General features: G+C 56.8%; 6 protein-coding genes across 6 annotated transcripts; 3 read left to right on the top strand and 3 right to left on the bottom strand.

The window, feature by feature from the left end:
* Positions 1-272: 272 nt before the first annotated feature.
* On the bottom strand, positions 273-2,478 carry E0L32_008135 (uncharacterized protein; the record flags this gene model as incomplete). The annotated part of the gene is made up of 2 exons (XM_031142956.1): positions 273-2,231; positions 2,293-2,478. The coding sequence occupies 2 exons, from the start codon at positions 2,476-2,478 to the stop codon at positions 273-275; spliced, it is 2,145 nt and encodes a 714-aa protein (XP_030992640.1).
* Positions 2,479-4,786: 2,308 nt separating this feature from the next.
* Positions 4,787-7,071, top strand: E0L32_008134 (uncharacterized protein; the record flags this gene model as incomplete). Its single annotated transcript, XM_031142955.1, has 5 exons — positions 4,787-4,810; positions 4,909-5,283; positions 5,352-6,308; positions 6,362-6,660; positions 6,729-7,071. The coding sequence occupies 5 exons, from the start codon at positions 4,787-4,789 to the stop codon at positions 7,069-7,071; spliced, it is 1,998 nt and encodes a 665-aa protein (XP_030992639.1).
* Positions 7,072-8,263: 1,192 nt separating this feature from the next.
* E0L32_008133 (uncharacterized protein) lies at positions 8,264-10,332 on the bottom strand (the record flags this gene model as incomplete). The annotated part of the gene is made up of 2 exons (XM_031142954.1): positions 8,264-10,018; positions 10,180-10,332. The coding sequence occupies 2 exons, from the start codon at positions 10,330-10,332 to the stop codon at positions 8,264-8,266; spliced, it is 1,908 nt and encodes a 635-aa protein (XP_030992638.1).
* Positions 10,333-10,909: 577 nt separating this feature from the next.
* E0L32_008132 (uncharacterized protein) lies at positions 10,910-11,520 on the bottom strand (the record flags this gene model as incomplete). The annotated part of the gene is made up of 4 exons (XM_031142952.1): positions 10,910-11,274; positions 11,338-11,363; positions 11,426-11,439; positions 11,512-11,520. 4 exons carry the CDS (start codon positions 11,518-11,520, stop codon positions 10,910-10,912), a joined length of 414 nt encoding a protein of 137 aa, XP_030992637.1.
* A 1,410-nt stretch (positions 11,521-12,930) lies between these two features.
* On the top strand, positions 12,931-16,515 carry E0L32_008131 (uncharacterized protein; the record flags this gene model as incomplete). The annotated part of the gene is made up of 2 exons (XM_031142951.1): positions 12,931-12,972; positions 13,051-16,515. 2 exons carry the CDS (start codon positions 12,931-12,933, stop codon positions 16,513-16,515), a joined length of 3,507 nt encoding a protein of 1,168 aa, XP_030992636.1.
* Positions 16,516-17,318: 803 nt separating this feature from the next.
* On the top strand, positions 17,319-17,942 carry E0L32_008130 (uncharacterized protein; the record flags this gene model as incomplete). The annotated part of the gene is made up of 1 exon (XM_031142950.1): positions 17,319-17,942. The coding sequence occupies one exon, from the start codon at positions 17,319-17,321 to the stop codon at positions 17,940-17,942; it is 624 nt and encodes a 207-aa protein (XP_030992635.1).
* Positions 17,943-20,451: the final 2,509 nt, after the last annotated feature.

The raw sequence follows: 20,451 nt of genomic DNA, 5'->3' as shown, positions 1-20,451 counted from the left end.
CGTTGTCGCTTTCACCTTCATCTTGTCTCATGCATTTACATACGTGAATGGCTCTGGAATGCGCGGTTGCATATATACTGGCAATGGTGTTTCCTGTCAAGATTGGATCAATGAATCTCGTCCTAGGCGAGATCTAATAATTTTACTTCATCTCTTGGGGTCACCTAGACTTCATGATATTTAAAGGCATCTCGAAAAGAGCAATATTGGGTATCATACCTCCAACAAGGCAAGTTCTCAACTGGACTCACTTGTGAGTGATTTTGTCCATGTTATGCGTACTCACCTCCGCTAGAGAATCCTTCTTCCTCGTACTGATCATTCCCGTACTCGTCTCTGCCGCCCTCCATGTCCTCATCCTCGTCATAGTCTTGTTCATCTTCGTCTTCCTCGTCTTCTTCGTCCCCTTCATCTTCTTCATCACCTTCCTCCTCCTCCTCCTCGTCTTCATCTACAACCTCTTCATCTCCTTCCGCATTCTCCCCTCCCTCCTCCAAAACCATCCCCTCCTCCTCCTCGTCTTCCATCTCCTGCTCTAATTCTTGGCCATCCTCATCACTCTCATCGCCGCCGCTGCTGCTGGTCGTGCTGCCGTCATCGCTGCTACTGCCGTCGTCATCATTTCCATCACCTGAAACCTCTTCAAGCACAGTAGGCAGGCGATCTTCTGCAGCCACGTCGGTGCTGGGACTGGCTACCTCAGAACCCCCTTCGCTGGAAGCACCGGCCGCGGAAGGCGAGGTCTTCTGTTCCGCCCCTCCCTTGGGGATGGGCACACGGTAGGCAGTCCCGGTCCGATCGCGGGGTCGCTGGTGGAGGCCGTGGTGAAATTTGCGGATGTTGTATGTCCTTGTCTCTTCTTCGGTCAAGTTCAGATCCGGCAGAGGGATGCTGATCGACTTGGAGCCGGGCTCTGGCGTGCGATCCGGCACCCTCAGGGCGGCCTGGTAGTCTTCTGGGTTCAGACTCCGGCCGAAATGAATCGTCTTCATCTTGTGCTTCATAATCGCCTTGGCCTTGGCCCAGAGACCACGGTGATACCAGCCGCTGCCGAATTCGTCGACTGTCTCGCGGACCTCGGCATTGGCGAAGAGCTCCGCCAGCATCGGGTCAGTAATGTCGCAGACCTGCCAGACCTTGCCATCGCGACAGAAGCTTTTGCCGTCAAAGATGTGGCTGTCGTCACGGTCGTTATCCGTGGGCGCACGTTTCGTCTCCCCGACGTCGGCTGCACGGATGCTCTGCCAGGTCTGGCCAGATCCACCCGTGTCTGAGAAGCGCAGCTTGAATATGAGGGTTTGGTACTTGCGATAAGAGGGGTCTTTCCTAGGATCAACGCCGTAGCGGACCAGAGAGTCTCGCCATGGACCACCCTTGAACTGGTAGCCGACAAACGGGATTGCCTTCCTGATAAGATTGGCAGAAATCTGGTTTGCGCCTGCCATATCGCTAAGGCTGTTGATGAGGCCGCGGCGTGTCCAGATGGGTCGAGCGTTCATCGCTTTCTCGATCTCTGCGAGCACAATTGCCATCTGCGGATCAGATCGATCCGGTGGCCTCGAAGGCCCTGAAGGTGCTGGGTAATGATCATACTTCAGGACGTACCCGCTGGTGGTCTGAAGAGCACTAGTATTGATGATACGTGGTAGGCCGTCCTTATCGGCGACTTCGCGTACGTGAGGGTTTTGTGTGTAGAAGTAAGGAAACGGCAGTGTGATGTTGGTGACTGTGGGAGGAGGTGGCAGCTCAACGTTTGGAGGGGGTGATGTCGTTCTCGACCCGAACTTGAAGTTGCGCAGTTTTGTGACATCACCGGGGACAACTTGATTGATGAACTCAGACATGAAGGGGGCGTTGGTTATGGACTGCTGGAAGTCCGTCAGTCCTCGATAACGGTGGGTCTGCTTGATCAGACCGACGGACTCGACGCTGTAGCTTCCGACATTGTCCGCAAGCTTTCGCCGAAGAAGTCGAGGGTCGTCATTTCTAGACACCGAGGTGACAGTCGGGCCAGGTGGGGGTGCTTGAGTTTGTTCGCCGTTTGAGATCGATGGCCCGGTCCAGGGACCATCAGAGCCTCGCTTTCGCTTCCTGCCTGTCCTCTTGGGGACAGTGACTTTGAGAACGACATTATGTGATGCAGCCGCGTGCGATACAATAGGCCGCGTGACTGGGTTATCATAGCGCAGATACAAGGGGACCGAGACGTGCGGCCCCGAGTCGTCGATGATCTGGATTGAAACTTAGTGGTTGACCAGCATGTGAGAAAAGCAGAGGAACAGATGCGCTTACGGATGAGAGGTTGGGATTCCGGCCAAAGGTCTGTATGGCTTTGTCGACATCTTTGATGATCATTGGGTGTTCCAGAGCGGTAATCTTTGTATCAGGAATGGGATAGACTGGAGCATGGCCTCTCGGATCTCCGTTGGCGAAAGCCACACCTTGGCCCTGAGATGTGGTCGCTGCTACGGCTGCCATCTTGACTAGTGGGTTGTTGGCCTAGAGATGCCTGCTGAAGCTTTCCTCAATCTCATACAGGGCTAGGACGTGTGAGAGCTTTTCATGATTGCCAGATAGTGGAATGTAAAGCCTTTCTGAAACAAGCTGCGAGGCGAGAAGATGAGAGATGCTTGCTGATGTGTGGCTAGCTCTTGAACAGCACTGGACGAGAAGCCGTGTCTTGCAGATGCGACCACTGCAGGATTTTTCCGGGTGGACGGGAGGTTGTTTGAATGGAGTTGAGATGTTCTCAGAGACACGACGGCCAGCTTGTTGTACCAAACTGAGGTGTTCGTGATGCTCTGGAATGAGTAAAGAGTAAGCCGTGAAAAGAGTCTCCACCAGCTGCTGCCAAGTGTGGAACTTTGAGTTCTGGGGTTCCACCAGCGCCAGGTCATGAGGCGCTAAAGGAATTCGCGACGACCACCTGGAGCTCTGGAAGCAAGTAGCGGAGGTATCCTCCGTACTGAGCCCTGGAGGTGTTGTTATGACGCAAATGCGATGACACCGGAACATCCCAAACCAGATTCCAGACCTGTACGGTCGATGAAACAAACACTTTCCAGTAGGCGGTCCCTTTGACTTCTGGTTGTCACCACACACCGGGGGACCTCTTGATACGTAGAATGGCTTTAACCAGACCCTACAAGCTCCCTACCTATCTAGGTTGCTGCTAAGTACCTGCAATGTAATGCTCCAGACAGGCATTTGTCTCGTTTCCCACTGGCATAGTGGGAAATCTAGGTAACGCCATATCTCATCCATCCGCTGATAGCCAAAAAAAAAAAAAAAAAAAAAAGTACTCTGCTCAGTACATTACCTGCCTGGTTTCTTTTAGAGCGACATTGGACGAAATGAGATGTCATGCAACAGTCACCCCAGCACCCATCCCCGGCGGTTCGTCAGAGGCTCTAACCGTAATCAGAAGCGGGATGCACTGCTGAATGAGGGTTTTGTTCCTGGACCTTGCAAGATTAGGTACAAGTACATCCATCAGAAGAGATCACACCGCTTTGGAGAAACAATACCCTTGAAACACATGCAGACCTGATTAGCAGCACTCCGGGATGGAGCCAATCCAAGGCCCAGGGCTGTATCCTCAGGTATCCTCGCTATCCGAGGACAGTGCACAGGCCCACCACTGCCCCTAACGGCACTAGGGGTTCCCGCGTTTTACCTATTGGATTCGCCATCTTAAGCTACCAGCGTCCACCCAACTCGACGGTCCCCTCTCCACTGTCGCTCACTACCAACAATACCTACCTACTTGTTGGACTTGACTTGACCTACAGAGAAGAGCTGGAGGTCCGACTGGGTTTGCTCCATCTTGGCCTCTGTTAGGTCCCTTTCTACCAGTGCCGGTGCCATTTCGACCCGTCGTTGACCTACCGTTGTCATCATCACTGCGGCAAGCCAACTGCAACCAGCATTCGAGCATCGCCGCCCTCGCCCTCGTCCTCGACCTCGACCGACATACCGACGCCCAAGCCGCATAATCCCGCCCGCTGTCGTCACTCGTCACTCGTCACTCGTCCCTCGGTGGTTGTTGGATTGGAACTGTGCTCATGTTCTCCAAATTGAAGCGCGAGGTTGGTATCTTTTGAACGCTGTCCGCTCTGTTCTGCCCTGGGAGAGTCAGTGCCGGGGCCGGTCCGCTGGCTTCTTCCCGCCTGCACGCTCTGCAAACCAGCACCAGCACCAGCACCAGCACCAGCACCAGCACCAGCACCAGCACCAGCACCAAGCACCAGCACTTCTACTGCCCACCCAGAACCACGAAAAGCACCAAACACCAGCACCACCACATTTGAACCCCCTTCGCCAAATCTCTCCTCCCGGCCACCGCACCTTGCGAGAGGACAGCCCCTTTGTCTCAGTGCCCCAGCTCCTGCTCGATACCACAAAGCCAACGGCCAAAAGCGTCATCTTTCTGGTCTTTTCTTCATCGTTGTCGATCCAACGTGGTTTCAGTATCCCGACTCCCGCTTGCCTCGTGGTCGATTGGGTCCGCGGTAGTGTGTGGTCCACTTTCGCGCCTCGTCGTCAACCGTCTTGCCAAACCAAACACAGCCAACCTTGGAATTCTTCCCGTCCACCGTCGCCCGAAAACCTCCCCAATTCAATTCACAACGCTGCCCGAGCCTCTTCTCCCACGATATACCCTACCCTCCCTCGGCTCGTCTCGCTGCCCTTCCGCATCGCCACCATCACTCGTGCAACCCCGCCATAATCAGCGAGTCGGGCTGCTCTAGCCGCCCCACCGCGCAGCAAGACCTCATCACCCACGATGAAGCGGTTCAGCCAGAGAGTTGTTAGTCCCAAGCTTTGTTTGACTTGCAAAAGAGCCATTGAAAACGACCGAACACTGCCTTTCCAGACCTCTTACTGACTTGCTCTATCTCTTCGCAGTTGTCGCGCGGCAAGGACCCCAACAAGGCCTCCAAGAAGAACAAGGACCACAAAGATGGCACGGCGTCACCATCCTCGGCCAACTCACGCGACTCCGCAACCCAGTCGCCAGTTCTGACACCCTCCTCCTCTGCTTCGAACCTCAACGACATCCGTAATAAGCCGCTGCCACCGAGCAATACATCGCAGCCCAGTGGGGACCACGGCGCTGCTAACCAGCCATCCCTCCTCGGGAATGTGGGTGGAACAAACAACACTGGAGGGCCCGACAGGTTTGGCGGCGTCACTGGTTCTCCCTCAGCTGCCAACGGTGCAAACACGCCGACACGACACGGGACACTTCCTCCCACCGTCATCATCAGCCCAAGCGCTCCTGTAAGTCGTCCTGTTGCCGTCCCTCTTCTCCTCTGGTGCAGAGCGCTGACCTGGTATCTCTGCGATAGCATGTGCCCCCTCCAGGCGCCGCCGAAACCATGCCGCATGACCTTGCCCCTCCCAAGGCTGGACAGAAGTCGCTGATGTTTGATCGCCTGCAATCGACGCCAAAGGACGTGCCCGAAGGCATCAGGACCCCGAAGAGGCAACACTCGTCCAGGTTCGACATCTCCGCACATCGCGAGCTGGAGAAGCTGCCAGGGTTTCACGAGGTGCCGCCGAATCGCAGACAAGAGCTCTTCATGCAGAAGATCGACCAGTGCAACGTCATCTTCGATTTCAATGATGCGAGCGGTGACATGAAATCCAAGGAGATCAAGAGGCTCGCGCTACACGAACTTCTGGACTATGTGGCCAACAATCGCCAAGTCATCACGGAGCCGATGTATCCGCGAGTTGTCGAGATGTTCGCTAAGAACCTCTTCCGACCGATCCCGCCCCCGATGAACCCGCAGGGCGAGGCCTTCGACCCGGAAGAAGACGAGCCCGTTCTCGAGGTCGCATGGCCGCATATTCAAGTAGTCTACGAGTTTTTTCTCCGATTCATCGAGAGCCAGGACTTCAACACAAACATCGCCAAGGCATATATAGATCACAGCTTTGTTCTTCAGCTGCTCGAGCTGTTCGACTCTGAGGATCCGAGAGAGCGAGACTTCTTGAAGACCACTCTGCATCGTATTTACGGCAAATTCCTCAATCTGCGGTCCTTCATCCGACGATCTATCAACCACGTCTTCTTCCAATTTACTTATGAGACTGAGCGGTTCAACGGCATCGCTGAGCTTCTGGAGATCCTGGGGTCCATCATCAATGGTTTTGCGCTACCGTTGAAAGAAGAGCACAAGCTGTTTCTGACTAGGGTTCTGATCCCGATGCACAAGGTGAAGAGCTTGAGCATGTACCACCCGCAACTGGCATACTGTATCGTCCAGTTTCTCGAAAAGGACGCATCTCTGACCGAAGAGGTTGGTTTCGACTCTGCTGCCCGACTGGATCCTTCTGCTAACCGGCTTCCCAGGTTGTTCTCGGTCTCCTTCGCTACTGGCCCAAAGTCAACAGCACAAAGGAGGTGATGTTCCTCAACGAAGTCGAGGACATCTTTGAGGTCATGGACCCAGCCGAATTCGCCAAGGTGCAGGAGCCTTTGTTCCACCAACTTGCCAAATCTGTGGCAAGTCCGCATTTCCAGGTTGCGGAACGTGCGCTGTACTTTTGGAACAATGAGTACTTCTGCAACCTCGTAAGCGACAACGTCGAGATCATTTTACCTATCATGTTCGCGCCGCTATATGAAAACTCTAAAGGGCATTGGAACCGGTAAGCGCTTTATTCCGGCTACCCATTTTTTCTGAAACTTGGCAAGCCAGATCCTGACCTCTACCCAGTACCATCCACGGCATGGTCTATAACGCCATGAAGTTGTTCATGGAGATCAACCCGCAGCTCTTCGATGACTGCTCCCATGAATACACCGAGCAGCAGAACAGTGCAGCGTCTCGGGAAGCCCTACGTGAACACAAGTGGGCTGCGATTGCCGAGCAGGCCAACCGGAGGAAAAGCAACGGTACCGCGGACAAGCCGAGAACTCGCGCGGACGAAACAGACGCCTCGGATGATAATCAGAAAAGACTTGACTCGTTGAAGCTGCAGGATGGCGAACGTAGGGACCGCCGGCCGACGCTTCACGAACGTCAAAGTTCGTCCGGATCTGCGAGGGGTCAGAGATAGCTCCCTGCTTGTGATTGAGAATTCGAAAGGCCTGTGATGGCGACGACGGCTGGGGAATTGGCCAGCTCCCAACATATAATGAAATCATGAAAGTTACGGATCCTCATTGGTGTACCATTCTGGTCTCCAGTCACGTTTCATACGTATCGCGCAACCCCACGATGCCCGACCCTAGATGGAGGAGTCATTCTTCTACGTCGATATGCACATATCGAAATTGATTGCTCCGAGAATACACGGCATTAGGCACAACTTCTTTGTCTTCGTTTCTTGCCTGTCTTGCGGAATTAGGATGGCGGGTTCAAGGGCAAGAGTGCCCTTGGTACACGGATAGGACGGCGACGTCCTGGATTTTTTTTTTCTCAAACGGCTTTTTGTTTTCGAGGCTCCTGCAACCTTGAACGAAGGTTTGCTCTTTTTTCTTCCTCGACGTGAGGCTGATTTGGTGGCTTGGCGGCTTAAGATATGGGACGGACGGACGGACAGAGGGCGATGACAACAAGAGCGGGAGAGACAGCTGCAGGATTGGGGAACGAGGTGGCAACGGCGAGTTCACCGTGGGTTTGTGGAACCGGCCATGCGTCTCTACGCTCGCTTTATGAGTTTCGTCGAGTAGTGGTGCCGACGAACCACTCCAGTAGGTGAAGAACTTGGGTGTTTGTTTCTCTTGCGACGGAATGCGGTGTGGTGGTCGGGCTTGACGGAACCCCATCCGGCCCCCTCCGCTCTCAGCCTTAACTTTGTATGGAGTCATGTCTGGAAAAAAGAAAAAGAGAGAATTATTGTTTTCCCCCGTCCGGCATCCTGTCACTGTTTTCTTCCTCTTGTTGTCTTGTTCCTTGTCTGTCCTATATTGCACAGATGGCCACCTCCCAATCTTTTCCCTTTTCTCTTCGACGAAAACAAGGGGGGGGGTGGATGAGGAGGGCTCGGGCGTTATCCTTCTGTTTGGGGGGGGAGGGGGCGGGCCTTGGGTGTTGTCGGTGTTGTAAATCTAATAGTTGCAAATTCAAAAAAACACGTTGGAACACACGGGTGCATTGGGATGAATGGGACGGGACAGTCACAGTGTCCGGCAGAGTATACAGAGACTTGCTAGACCAGAGGGTGGCCGAACAATACAACTGGCTGGCCAAATCATCACATTTCCAATCTTCTCAATTCCGGGTATACTGACGATCAACCACGACCTTTACCATCCGCCTCCTCTCCCACGGTTATAAGAACCTCCTCCTCCACCTCGACCACCACCTCCGCGATTCCAACCCCCTCGACCGCCATACCCACCGCCTCCTCCGCCTCCTCCGCCTCCTCCTCTATCGCCACCGTAGCGGTGGCCTTGCTGCTGATGCTGAGGCGGATACCCGCCACCCATCGACGGCGGCGGCGGCGGCGGCGCAGGCTGTCCGGGAGCAGCCCACCCCCCGCTCCAGGGCACAGCAGGCGTCGCGCCGGGCGGCATCCAGCCCTGGCGCTGGCCCGGAGCCCCAGCCCCGCCGGGCGGCATCTGCATGTTCGGGGGCGGCGGCGGCGGCGGCGGCGGCGGCCACTGGCCCGGGAAGTTGGGCGGCGGCGGTGGAGGGAAGCCTCCTCCGGCCATGTGCGGGGGCGGCGGGAAGGGAGGAGGGAAGCTGGGGTAGGAGTTCGGGGGTGGCGGTGGCGGTGGCGGTGGCAGCCCCGGATGCGGCTGGATGTATCCCCCTTCGCCCGCTGGAGGGCCCGGAGGAGGAGGAGGAGGAGAGTAGGCCGGCGATCTGGAGCCGGAGCGCCGGTAGCGGCACCCGCCGCGGGGCCGGGAGCGGGAGCGGGAGGGAGGGCTGCGCGAGGAGCGCTGGTACCGGTTCCGGCTGTAGCTGCGGCGGCGGCTGCGGCTGCGGCTCGGCGTGTACCCGTCGTCGTCGCGGCTGGGCGAGCGCGAGAGGCGCCTCCTCTTGAAAGCGGGGCGCTCTCGGCTGTGCGCCGAGGGACTCCTCGAGCTGCCGTACGAGGGGCCGCGGGATCTCGACGAGAGTGCGCGGCCGCGCCGGCCGTCGTCGTCGTCGTCGTCGTTGTCGGAGACCTGCTGCGATCCCTTCCGCCGGCGGGCCTTCATCTTCTCGCAGAAGGCCCGGGACCAGCCGTAGTAGGTGTCGCCGTCGAGGACGTCGCCCGTGATCTCGTCGACCTCGACGCGCTCGCCCATCTGGTCGATCTCGACGGCCGGGTCGGCGTCGAGGCGCAGGTCCTTGGCGTAGATGCGGTCGACGTCCACCAGGAGCTTCTTGACCGCCTCCACGAGCGTCTTCTCCGCGGGGCCGGCCGCCAGCTGGAGCGGTCTGATCATGGCCGGGTCGATGGGCCGCGTAGAGTTGGGCTGGATCGCGGGCAGCCAGTCCCCGGCCGGGAGGTCGTACCAGGGCGTCGTGGGGTCGCCGTGAATGCTCGGCATCATGAAGGGTGCGTTCTTCGCCCTTGCGGCCGAGTTTGTCGCAGCAGCGTTGGCTGAAGCGTTCGCGCCGTTCTCATCGGATGCTTTCGCTAGGGGTGCGTCCGCCACGACTGCCCTCAGCTTCGTGATGAGGTCTGTCGGAAAATACGCCTTCTCCTGCCATATCGAGAGTAGATCCTCGACTTTCTTCATGTGCTTTGGGCTGTTGGTGAAGGAAGCTGCGCTCCGGAAGAGATCCGAGAGGACGCCCTCAAAGGCCTTGGCGAACGTGTCATCGTGATTGCGAGTCTTGACGTGGAAGAGCAGGTCGTTCAGGATGTAGAGCACATGCAAGCGCTGCCGCTTCGCTGATGGACAGCGCGCCGTCGTCGACGGCTTGGAGCCTGTTGATGTCTGCCCATTGGACTTGGCGTCGCCCTCGGGCGCGGCCGCGCTGGCAAGGGCGGCGAGGTACTTGCCCAGCGACGCGGCGCGGGCCGGAGACTGGACGAGGTATCGCAACGCCCACTGCTTGCACTTCTGTAGGACAGAACGGAACGCAGAAACAAGGATTTAGTCACGGGTCTCGACTCAACTCAAGGCTGACGATGGGAGGACGGAGGTGGGCTTAATTGGACAGCAAGGTGCAATCGCGTTGGAGCGCGCGTGTGTGTGTATGTGCAGGCATATAGGCTTCAAACCTGGACGTTTTCCGGCGAGCAGCGGTTTATCGCGGCGCCGAGGAGGGCGTGGAAGGACTCGATCTCGTCGCGCGAGCAGGGCGAAGGGTCAGGCCGCAGGAGCACGGCGGAAAAGGAAGCTTTGGCGATGGCTAGCTGCGCAGAGGACGCCATGGTGGCGCGAGGTGCTGGGTGTCTGCCGCCAGCCGGGGCTTTGGTGGAAGTGCGAAGTGGGAGCCGTGGAACAATGGGATTGTAGTGTGTTGTTGGACTTGAAGCTCGAGATCGTGCGCGGCATTGGTCCGCCGCAAGGTAGGCAGCTCTTTATCAGCTTGAGACTGGAGCCGGCGCATTGTGATGGGGCCCTCAAAATTTGGTGCTTATCGGCTTCGGCGAATCACACGCCGACCAGCACATGAGACCAGTGATACTGATATCATCGCATCAATCTCCAATATGCCTGATGCGAATACAATGACAGAACTCAAGGCGATCCGTCAGGGAAGTGGCATAAATTCATTGGAACTCGAAAAGAAAGGACACGTAGACTATGAAGCGTCATTCTGACCCAAGATCAAGCCTGTCCACCCTCCGCGGCCCTGGTAAAGAAAAAGCACCCTTCATCAATCTTGTACAATACATCGGGACCGACTGTCCCTAATCCTTCGAAGACGAGAAAGCTCCGAGCCGAGCCACATGTGCCCTGTAGCCTCCAAATCAACTCAGTCCTCCTGCCCGAGAGCATCCGTACTCAAGAGAACCGATCGCCCTTGGTGCTCCTGAACGGCGTGCTACTCTCGTACTTGCTCTTCTCCCATACTCTCTGGCCTTCTGTCGCGGGCGCGTGTCGTGTCGGTGCCGGATCCGAGCTGGACTCTTGACTAGGAGAGCCGGCGGTATCGGTGCGCGCTGGCCCGCCGTTCATATTGGACCCTCCCAACGTTGAGCCGCCCATTGCAGAGCCGCCCATGGCAGCCGAGGACAACGGACGGTTGGGCACGTTGTCTGAGTATTCAAGGGACTCGATCATGGCCTTCTTGCGCCGCTGCTCCATCGCTTTGGCCTGTCGGTCGGCATTGATCTGCCTCTTGGCGAACACGTAGGCTCCTCCTCCGGCTGTACGGTCGCGAATGGGTTAGCAAGGTGTTCCGGCGCAACGACTCGCTCTGCAGTACGTACCGACGACAAGGGCACCCCAACCTAGCCTATGTAAACACTGTTAGGAGATCGTTTCGAGGGGATCATCGCAATAACCCGGAAGGCATACCAAAAGGACTTGACCTGTTGAGGAGAGCCAGGGTCAGTACAGGGCCTGAGTCGTGAGCTGGTATCATGATGATGATATCAACTTACATTGTTCATCTTGATGGTTGATCGAGAAGGATGCGGTCGCGGTTTGGGTCAGGCGGGCAATTGAAAGGCGAGGAGGTCCCAGGATATAGATCTGGGGAAAGATAAGAGGGACTGGAGAGATATGGTCGAGCTACCTGGATGGTTGAAAGAAAGGGAAGCAATTCTTCATCACCATCCAATCAATTGAATGCCGGCAGGCGGCGGGCCTTTTTTTTTATTTGACGTAGGAGCACTGGGCCACCAAGGCCCGGGGACCATTCGGGAGAGCTCGGGCAGCCCCCACAGGTGGCATGATGTGTGATACAGTGCTTAGCTAGGCCTGTGGCAGGCGGGGACTCTGGCAGCTCTCCCCTAACCGCTTCCGTGCTAGAACAGTCGGCTCTTAGCGTGGGTTTAGCAGAGGGTGCAGTGAATCACAGTGACGCCTCCAAGTTCCATTTTGGGACATCTCGGGAGGTCTAGGTATGGAGTTGAGATTGGGGATACAGACTTGCCTGCTGCGCAAAAGCGAAAGACAGTCAGTAGCGCTTTCACCATTCCTCAATAGCTTTGCAGGTATTTAGGTAAGTTGGGCAAGTACCTAAACACCGGGACCTCGGGCGATGCACGGTACAAGCTCACACATAACGGTCCCAAAGGCCAGGTAACCTATCAGAACCCTCGGTGGATGGGTGCATGTTTGAACTGGGCTCGCTGTTGTCTGTCTGTCTGTCTGTCTTAGCCTCTGTGCATCGCCACGGCCCAGCACTGTCGCTGAGTAAACAGAGCCGGCTTGTGAAGTGAAAAGCCAAACCCGCCCACACAGTTGCCAAGGTAATTTCTGATGTCAGATGTTGCAAAGTCACAATTCCATCTGTACTCAGCATTGGAATCCACTCCCGTGCCCATTGAATCTGGCACTAACCCACTAGACAGGTGCCCGCCCACCGGCTTTTTTTAAGGCGAAACACCAAGCAGCACTGCCCTGGCGGGGCTCGCAGCAACGTCCCTCCCGCTAGCCTCGCGACCATTCATGGCAATCCTCATTACGACGACTCTTCCCTCCAGCTTACACACTCCAGCATCTGCACACGATTCATTACTCCGGAACCTGTCGCTCGCTTCCCAAAATACCTATCCTTCGTTCATCTGTGATCCTCGCCATCCTCGCCTCCCTCTTGCTCACCGCTGGCATCGCACGCACTTACAATCGACGTCACTTGAGCCGAGTTTGAGGGTTGCGAGCCAAGCCACACACCCGGCGCCCAGGCGGACGGCGCACCTCAGCAATCGCCAACTGAAGCCAGACCTACCCCGGAAACAGGCTGGCCTCTCTCGCAACAGAGCACATGTTTATCCTCTTATGACAGCGACCATCATCATTAGGTGTTATGGGCACGACAACGAGGGAACCCCCACCTTTCCTTGTCCTCAACCATCATGGATCCCTCCAACAATGAAGGGCCAGATGGCTCTTCTCTCGTGAGTCTCCCTTCCCTCGCCCCCTTGCCGACACACTCTCCCGACTTCGTGGCAGAATACTGACTGGATGGCCTGCAGAAGCCTGTCTCGTCCCTGAGGGCGCGCTTCGAGAACATGAGCAAGACCGAAAACGGTTCGCAGCCGCAGCAGCCCCCACCTCGTGCCATCTCGCCTGCCCCTAAGCCAGACAGATTTCGAGAAGCGAGCGCCGCGCATAAAGAGCCACCAGCTATACCCGTCAAGCCAAAACCAAGGGATCTCTCTGCATCGGGCCTACAGCCACAACATCAACCCAGCCATGAAACCAGCCCTCGCCCTTCCAACAAGCTGGGTCCCCCGCCGCCACTCAGCCCTCGACCGATAGCGCCGCCCCCTTCGCTCTTCGTCGATCCTCCGCAATCCCCTCCCAAAGGCAGAGCGTTGAACCTAGCTACAAGTGATCAGTCCAGTCTCCTGAACCCAGACGCGGTCGTCAAGCAGCCATCGCCAGCCAGCTCACCCCGTCAGTTCAAGATTGGCAGCCGCCCACACACCCCCGTTCTCGAGCCACGGCCGTCTCCACGGTTGACCCCGTCGCAGCCGCCCTCTCCGCCGCCGCCGAGGAGATCTGTGGAACTGCGACGGGAACGGGAGGCGCGGGCAGGCCCCCCAGTCATCAACAGGACCGACAAGCCCAGGTTGCCGTCCCCTGCCTCGCAGGTTCGCGAGAGTGTCTCGGCGCTGGAGAGCAGAGCGCACCTCACCGAGAAGCGATCCCCGTTCAGCAGCCCTCCTGATAGTCCCAAGAGCGAGGAAGGGGAGATCCCGCCGTCCTTGCCGACTCGGCCACGCCCCCGGTCACAGATTGAAGCTGTGCCAAGGGCCAAGACCATCCCAGCGGGGTTTGAGCCACCTCCAGTGCATCATTCAGTGGCAAGCAGGAGGCTAGAAAGGGGGCAAGAGGCCAATGGGCTTGGAAAGGGGTTTATGCAGCCGCAGACCACCGGCGAGCAGCGTCCGCCACTGCCAAACCGGCCCCAGACCATTTCAGATGCGCAACCCCTAACGCGCAGCAGCACAGTCTCGGAACGTCCGCCACCTCGGCCTCCACGACCAGGTCTGGTCACCTCGAGCTCAAATATTGAAGATGTAGCCAGTCTGCAGCAGAAGCGGGTGGTGTCAACACCGACCCCTACGTCATCAGCATCAGCACACTATCCTCCACCTCCAACTCGCACCCACGTGAGGGCTACCACCATGGACAACAGGCCAACCCCAAGCAGAAATGCAAATGATATACGCCAGCCATCAGCCTCGAATGTGGTGCAGCCCGGCGAGCCTCGCGGAGGAGAAACGCCAGCGGCAGCGGCAGCCAAGAATGATATCTCGATGGCCTACCCCGATCCGTCAAATGTCAACCGTCAACCTCCCTATGCTAAACAAGGCGTGCCTGAGATCTCCACAAAGTACGATTGCCGCATCTTTGATGTGTGTGGCGATGTCGTATGTACCAGTGGTCACCTCACAAGAGCTTGGAGTTTGAAAGACGGTGAACTCCTCATGAGTCTTGCCCACGGCGAGGGTGTCAAGGCTACGTCTGTTGCTTTCAAGCCTGGCTTGAATGTTGATGAAGAGGGCAAGCGCGTCTGGATTGGCAACAATGTCGGGGACTTGATGGAAGCGGACATCGCCACGCAGAGTCTGACAGCGACCAGACCTACGGCCCATGCGCGCCATGAAGTTATCAAGATTTATCGGCACTACAACGAGCTGTGGACGCTGGACGACGGTGGCACGCTACATGTCTGGGGTCCGGATGAGGAGGGCACGCCCAATATGACCACTGGTCCTCACCAAACCTTCCGGATGCCCAAGGGTCACATGTTCTCCTTGGTTGTTGGAGACGAGCTGTGGCATACCACTGGGAAGGAGATACGAGTCTTCCTCCCTACATTGGACGGAAAAGCCCAGTTCCAGGTACTGGTCCGGCCTCTCTCCCATGAGGGCGCTGGCGATGTCACAGCAGGCACCCTGCTGAGTTCTGATCCCGACAAAGTGTTCTTTGGCCATGCCGATGGAAAGGTGACCATCTACTCGAGGAAGGATTATGCTTGCTTGGGTGTAGTGAACGTAAGCTCTTACAAGATCAATTCCCTTGCAGGGGTGGGACGCTACATGTGGGCCGGGTTCAATATCGGCAGGATATGTGTTTACGACATGAGCCAACAGCCATGGACCGTGATGAAGGATTGGCAAGCCCATGACAACCCGATTTGCAAGATTATTGCCGACCGATCCAGCTCCTACAGGCTCGGCCGGTACCAGATTGTGTCCTTGGGCTCGGACAGCGCAGTCAGAGTGTGGGACGGGCTATTGCAGGATGACTGGCTAGAGGGCCAGATGCAAGCCAAAGACACCTCCTATTGCGACTTCCAGACGCTCAAGACGCTTGTCTTTACGTGGAATGCAGGCGCATCTACGCCCAACAGTCTGCGGTACTCGGACGGCGATGCCGACTTCTTCAAGAACCTCTTGCAAGGCAGCGGCTCACCCGACATTCTCGTTTTCGGGTTCCAAGAGCTCGTCGATCTAGAGGACAAGACGGCCACGGCCAAGCGCTTCCTCAAGGTCAAGAAGAAGGAAGGCTCCGACCAAGAGCGCATGAGCCACCAGTACCGCGACTGGCGCGACTTCCTCGTGCGGTGCCTGGACGACTTCATGGGCGGCGAGCTGTACCACCTCCTGCAGACGGCGCACATGGTGGGCCTCTTCACCTGCGTCTTTGTCAAGGCCGACATCCGCGACCGCGTGCGCAGCCTGAGCAGCGCCGAGGTCAAGCGGGGCATGGGCGGCCTGCACGGCAACAAGGGCGCCATCGTCGTGCGCTTCATGGTCGACGACTCGTCGCTCTGCTTCATCAACTGCCACCTGGCGGCGGGCCAGTCGCAGGCCAACAGCCGCCACAACGACGTGGCGGCCATCCTCGAGGCGGCCATCCTCCCCGCCGAGCGCGACCCCTCGGCGCGCGTCGACAGCTACGTCGGCGGCGGCGACGGCACCATGATCATGGACCACGAGCTGTGCATCCTCAACGGCGACCTCAACTACCGCATCGACACCATGTCGCGCGACACGGTCGTCAACGCCGTCAAGGCCGGCAACCTGGCCAAGCTGCTCGAGCGCGACCAGCTGCTCGTCGCGCGGCGGCGCAACCCGGCCTTCCGCCTGCGCGCGTTCGACGAGATGCCCATCGCCTTCGCGCCGACGTACAAGTACGACGTGGGCACCGACACGTACGACTCGAGCGAGAAGCGCCGGTCGCCGGCCTGGTGCGACCGCCTGCTGTACCGCGGCCCGCGCCGCGGGGGCGCGGGCGCGGCCCCGCGCATCCAGCAGGTCGACTACCGCCGGCACGAGGTGCGCGTCAGCGACCACCGGCCCGTGACGGGGCGGTTCAAGGTCACGGTCAAGCGGGTCGACGCCAAGCGCCGCGCCGTGGCGTGGATGGAGTGCCAGCAGGGGCTCGAGGACCTCAAGGAGAAGGAGTCGTATGAGGAGAAGTGAGTTTTTTTTTTTCTCCCCTGTCATGTCCAAGCCAATTGATGCACCCACCACGTATGTATACTTATCGATGATTTTTCTTGCCTGCAGGTTATACTACTTGACGCATGTGATCGGCTACGACGCGTCGACGAGCAAGAGGCTTATACGGGAGCGGTCGTCCGAGCAGAGAGACCGCAGGAGTCCGAGCAGGCATAGAGAGGGTTAGCAGAGCATAGCGACGGGTGTTCTAAATGTGGTTAAGATCAGCAGGCCAGCCCGCAGCTGCCCGGGATTGGGATCCAGATATGTATGGCATGGCAAGCGAAGAACAAGAGCGAGAGAAGAGACCCTAGACAGATACACCAGCCACAGCTCAATACGTCTGCTTTATATAAGAGAAAGAGCTGTGGGTTTGTCTATTTGTCTACCTGTTGGACAGAGAAGGACGAAGGACGAAGCGGCAGAAGAACGAGCAGATCATTTTCGACAACCAGCGAATACGTCTACTTAGATAGAATTGCCAGAATCAGAAGAAATAAACAAAGAGACAGCAAAAAAAGAAGAAAGCACATCAAGTGAGCTTCTTGCTCTGCACTTTGGTTTTGAGAAAGGTATGATGATAACTATGTACATTTGAAATACCAAAACGGTGTATGTATGTGTGTATGTCTCGCTTCTAGAGAAAGACGTTGCGTTGCTCGCTTCATGCCATGCTTGGTCCGAACGACCAAGAAACACAAGAGGGGAAATAGAACCGACAGAGGGTTAAAAAAAAAGGGGGGGGATGCTTGCTTCATTCGGTCCAAAAATAATAAAATATAGCCATGTGTCATGAACACAATCAGAACTCCGCGCCAATGCTGAACCAACCTTGCCTTCTTCTCCTGCTTCCTCCTTTTCTACAGCGTCGTCGAAGCAACCGACTGCCTCGCGGCCTCTCCCTTTCCTCCTCCTCCACCGCCGCCGCCGCCGCCGCCAGGGGAGTGCACGTTGGGCGACGAGCTGCCGAAGTGGAAGCCGAAGACGGAGGCCGTGGGCGTGGCGTTGCCCTTGACGTGGACGTGGTAACCCAGGCCGCGGCCGGAGCTGCCCCGGCGGGACCAGTCGCGGGACCAGTCGCCGCGCCAGGCGTGCGGCAGCGCCGAGGCCCCCCGCTGCTGCTGCCGCCTTGCCCCCTTGCGCGTCGGGGAGGAGGAGGAGGCGGCGCTCGTCAGGCGGGACTCGAGGGCGCGGATGCGGCCGCGCTTCTTGTCGAGGGCGAAGAGGGCGAGGCCGAGGAGGAGGCCGAGCAGGACGAGCCCGCCGACGGCGATGCCGATGACGGCGCCGAGGGGCAGGGGCAGGTTCATGGACGTGGAGGAGGTGGGCGAGGGCGGAGAGGGCGGTGTGGTGGCGTCTTCCCTCCTCTCGAGGAGGTGCGTGAGGACAACAACAGAGGTGAAGGATGAGGAGAGAGAGTCTGTATGGTGATGTTAGCTTTTCTTCTTTTTCTTTTTGCTCGTCTTGAGGTCGCGCAGATAACGGCTGGAATAGTTTACTTGCTCACCTTCATGATTGGGGGAGTCTGGAGTGGGAGGTGAGCTGCTGGGCTCTATAGGATGGCTCCTCGAGAGCTGGCAGAAGGAGAGCAGGATCGAGGCTATGGAGAAGAAGCCGGCATAGTGGGCGGAGGTCCTCATTGGGAAGACGCCGCCGAGACTTTTCGTGAGATATAGGTATATAGAGACTGACCCGGAAACCGACATCAAGAGCCTTCCCCACAGGGAAGAGGGAAAAAAAAAACGGTCAAGAATGAGGGAATCAAACAAAAGTGTCAAAAGATCTAGGAAGCTTTGAGCATAAACGCTATCGTGTGTGAGAAAAGTAAAGGGAGCAACGCTCTACGTGCTCTCTGTGTCCTCCTTCTATTTTCATCTAGGCTTCTAGAAAGACAGAAATGAGAAGAAAGAATCGGAAATACATGGTTGTAATATTCCCTGGGGTCGAGGAATAGCACAGCGGAAGTGGGAGCCCTCCATGAAGTAGTGAGTTACTCCGTGCCTCTATTGCAACCGGGGCCTAATTCTTCCCAGGCTCGTGATTTCGCCAGACCGGGTCTGCCCTGTTTGTATCACGAACAGTCAAAGAACGGGTTTCTGTTAAATTAAAGGCAAGGAGTTGATGTGAGGCCGGGATCCCTGGTCGGCGAGCAGGGATCTTATCCATGGCACAGCATGGGTCCAGGAGAGAGAGGAGAAACGCCTCGTGGCGCGCCTGTGAGGTGCCATTCCCGGGCGGTGGTCTCAGGGGAGCTTCTTGAAACGCTCCGATGGCACAGTCCAACACATACGATGGCGTGGGCAAGGAACAAATATAGAAAGGTGGTGTACTTGTAGGCACGCACGATCTGCCGAGATGAGAGCCACAGCTGAGGGCTTGTCTCGCGGGTTGGTGGTGATGTTGGCACATCTCTGCAGACAGCACGCACGCAACAGCACGCGGCGCCGTTGTTTCGTTTGGTGAAACAACGTTCGATGCACCAGCGGGCGAGCCAAGCCACAAGCGTTTCCACTCGGGAAATATTCTTCTGGTACTAGGCGGGAGCGGACCGGGGATCATCGCAGCCGCACCGTTGCGTGAGCTGAGAAAGATGCCGGCAGTGCGCAGCGGAAATCGAATAGAAGACTATGTTAAGAGTCTTGGAAGCATGGGCTGGTGTGTCCACATTGACTGCCAATTTCAAAAAGAGTCAAAAAAGAGTCAGTCCGTCGTTGGGCAAATTACCTTCATGTCCGGACTCCACGATGGACAACAAGCAGAGGGACCGAGGTAAAGGTTCCAATCTTCATAGCTGGGGTTTGTGCCGTCTGCGAATGAAGCCACGGAGTACTTGACTTGTTTCTGCTGCTGCTGGACGCATCGTGAATGCCGCACCGCTCACACTTGCTCGGCCTTACGAGCTCTGCGATGGTCGCGAGGCCGTCGAGATTAGTAATTACAAAGTAAGCACTCGAGCTTGTCAAGCAAATGCACGCGTGAGCTTGCACGAACTGCCATCTGCCGCCCCGAACAAGTTTAGTGCACCCATTTGTGCAGCCTAACGCGTCGACATGATGTCACCTCGTCCACCCATCGGTGACAGAATCTGGGGAAACCTTCACGAACCGCGGTGGCAACTGCCAATAGGATCAATGGCTTCTTCGGCTTACGGTATCCCTCCGCGAAGCATCTCAACGTAGGGCCCTTCTCGGCCGTGTGCACCGGATTGCGGCGGCCCTTCTGGCCGTCCAATCATCCATCCCACATCATTGTCACGCAGTTCAACGTAGCCAGACCAAATAGATCTAGAAGTGGCCTTTCGTTCTGCTGAGAAGCAACTTGTCTCGTCTCCCCAACCCGCATGCAAATGCCAAGCATCTCGAATGTACTTTGAGTCCGTCGGTCTGCGCCTGCATTGCAACCTCGTCTCAAGCATCTCAACTCATATTTGTCATCGGCCTCTCCGAGAGAACTCGGAGACTCGGAGAACAAGCCTTGGCCTCATGCCACATACCACGAAGTTGTTCTGCTGTTTGTATGATACTGCTCCGAAATAGTCTACATAAGAGGTCGCTGGTCCGATCCGGATGTCCCTTTGGTCCAGGACAGCAAGACTCATTGCAAGTCACTACACAACACAACGACTCTTCTCGCGTCGATTCATTGCATCTCGAATATCAGAAAGCATGGCTACCCCATATCAGGTTCATGTTGTGCCCGAGGACAGCGGGCTGTGGAAGTTCAAACAGGACAAAGAAACCGCTGAGAAGACGTCAGAGCTTCTCCAAGAGGATCTTCAGGCATGACAGAAGGCTTTTGTTGTCATCGATCAATATGTTTACTTACGGTTTGATAGAAACACCATGTATTCTTCAACGACGATGGTTTTCATAACCATGTAAGTCCACATCACCATCTCACAATAATCATCAAACGCCT

Source organism: Thyridium curvatum (genome assembly GCF_004353045.1).
Source record: "Thyridium curvatum strain D216 chromosome Unknown NODE_52_length_296666_cov_86.205578, whole genome shotgun sequence".
Classification (NCBI taxonomy): domain Eukaryota; kingdom Fungi; phylum Ascomycota; class Sordariomycetes; order Thyridiales; family Thyridiaceae; genus Thyridium; species Thyridium curvatum.
The sequence above is the reverse complement of the archived record's forward strand: the minus strand, read 5'-3'. Positions and strand labels throughout refer to the sequence as shown.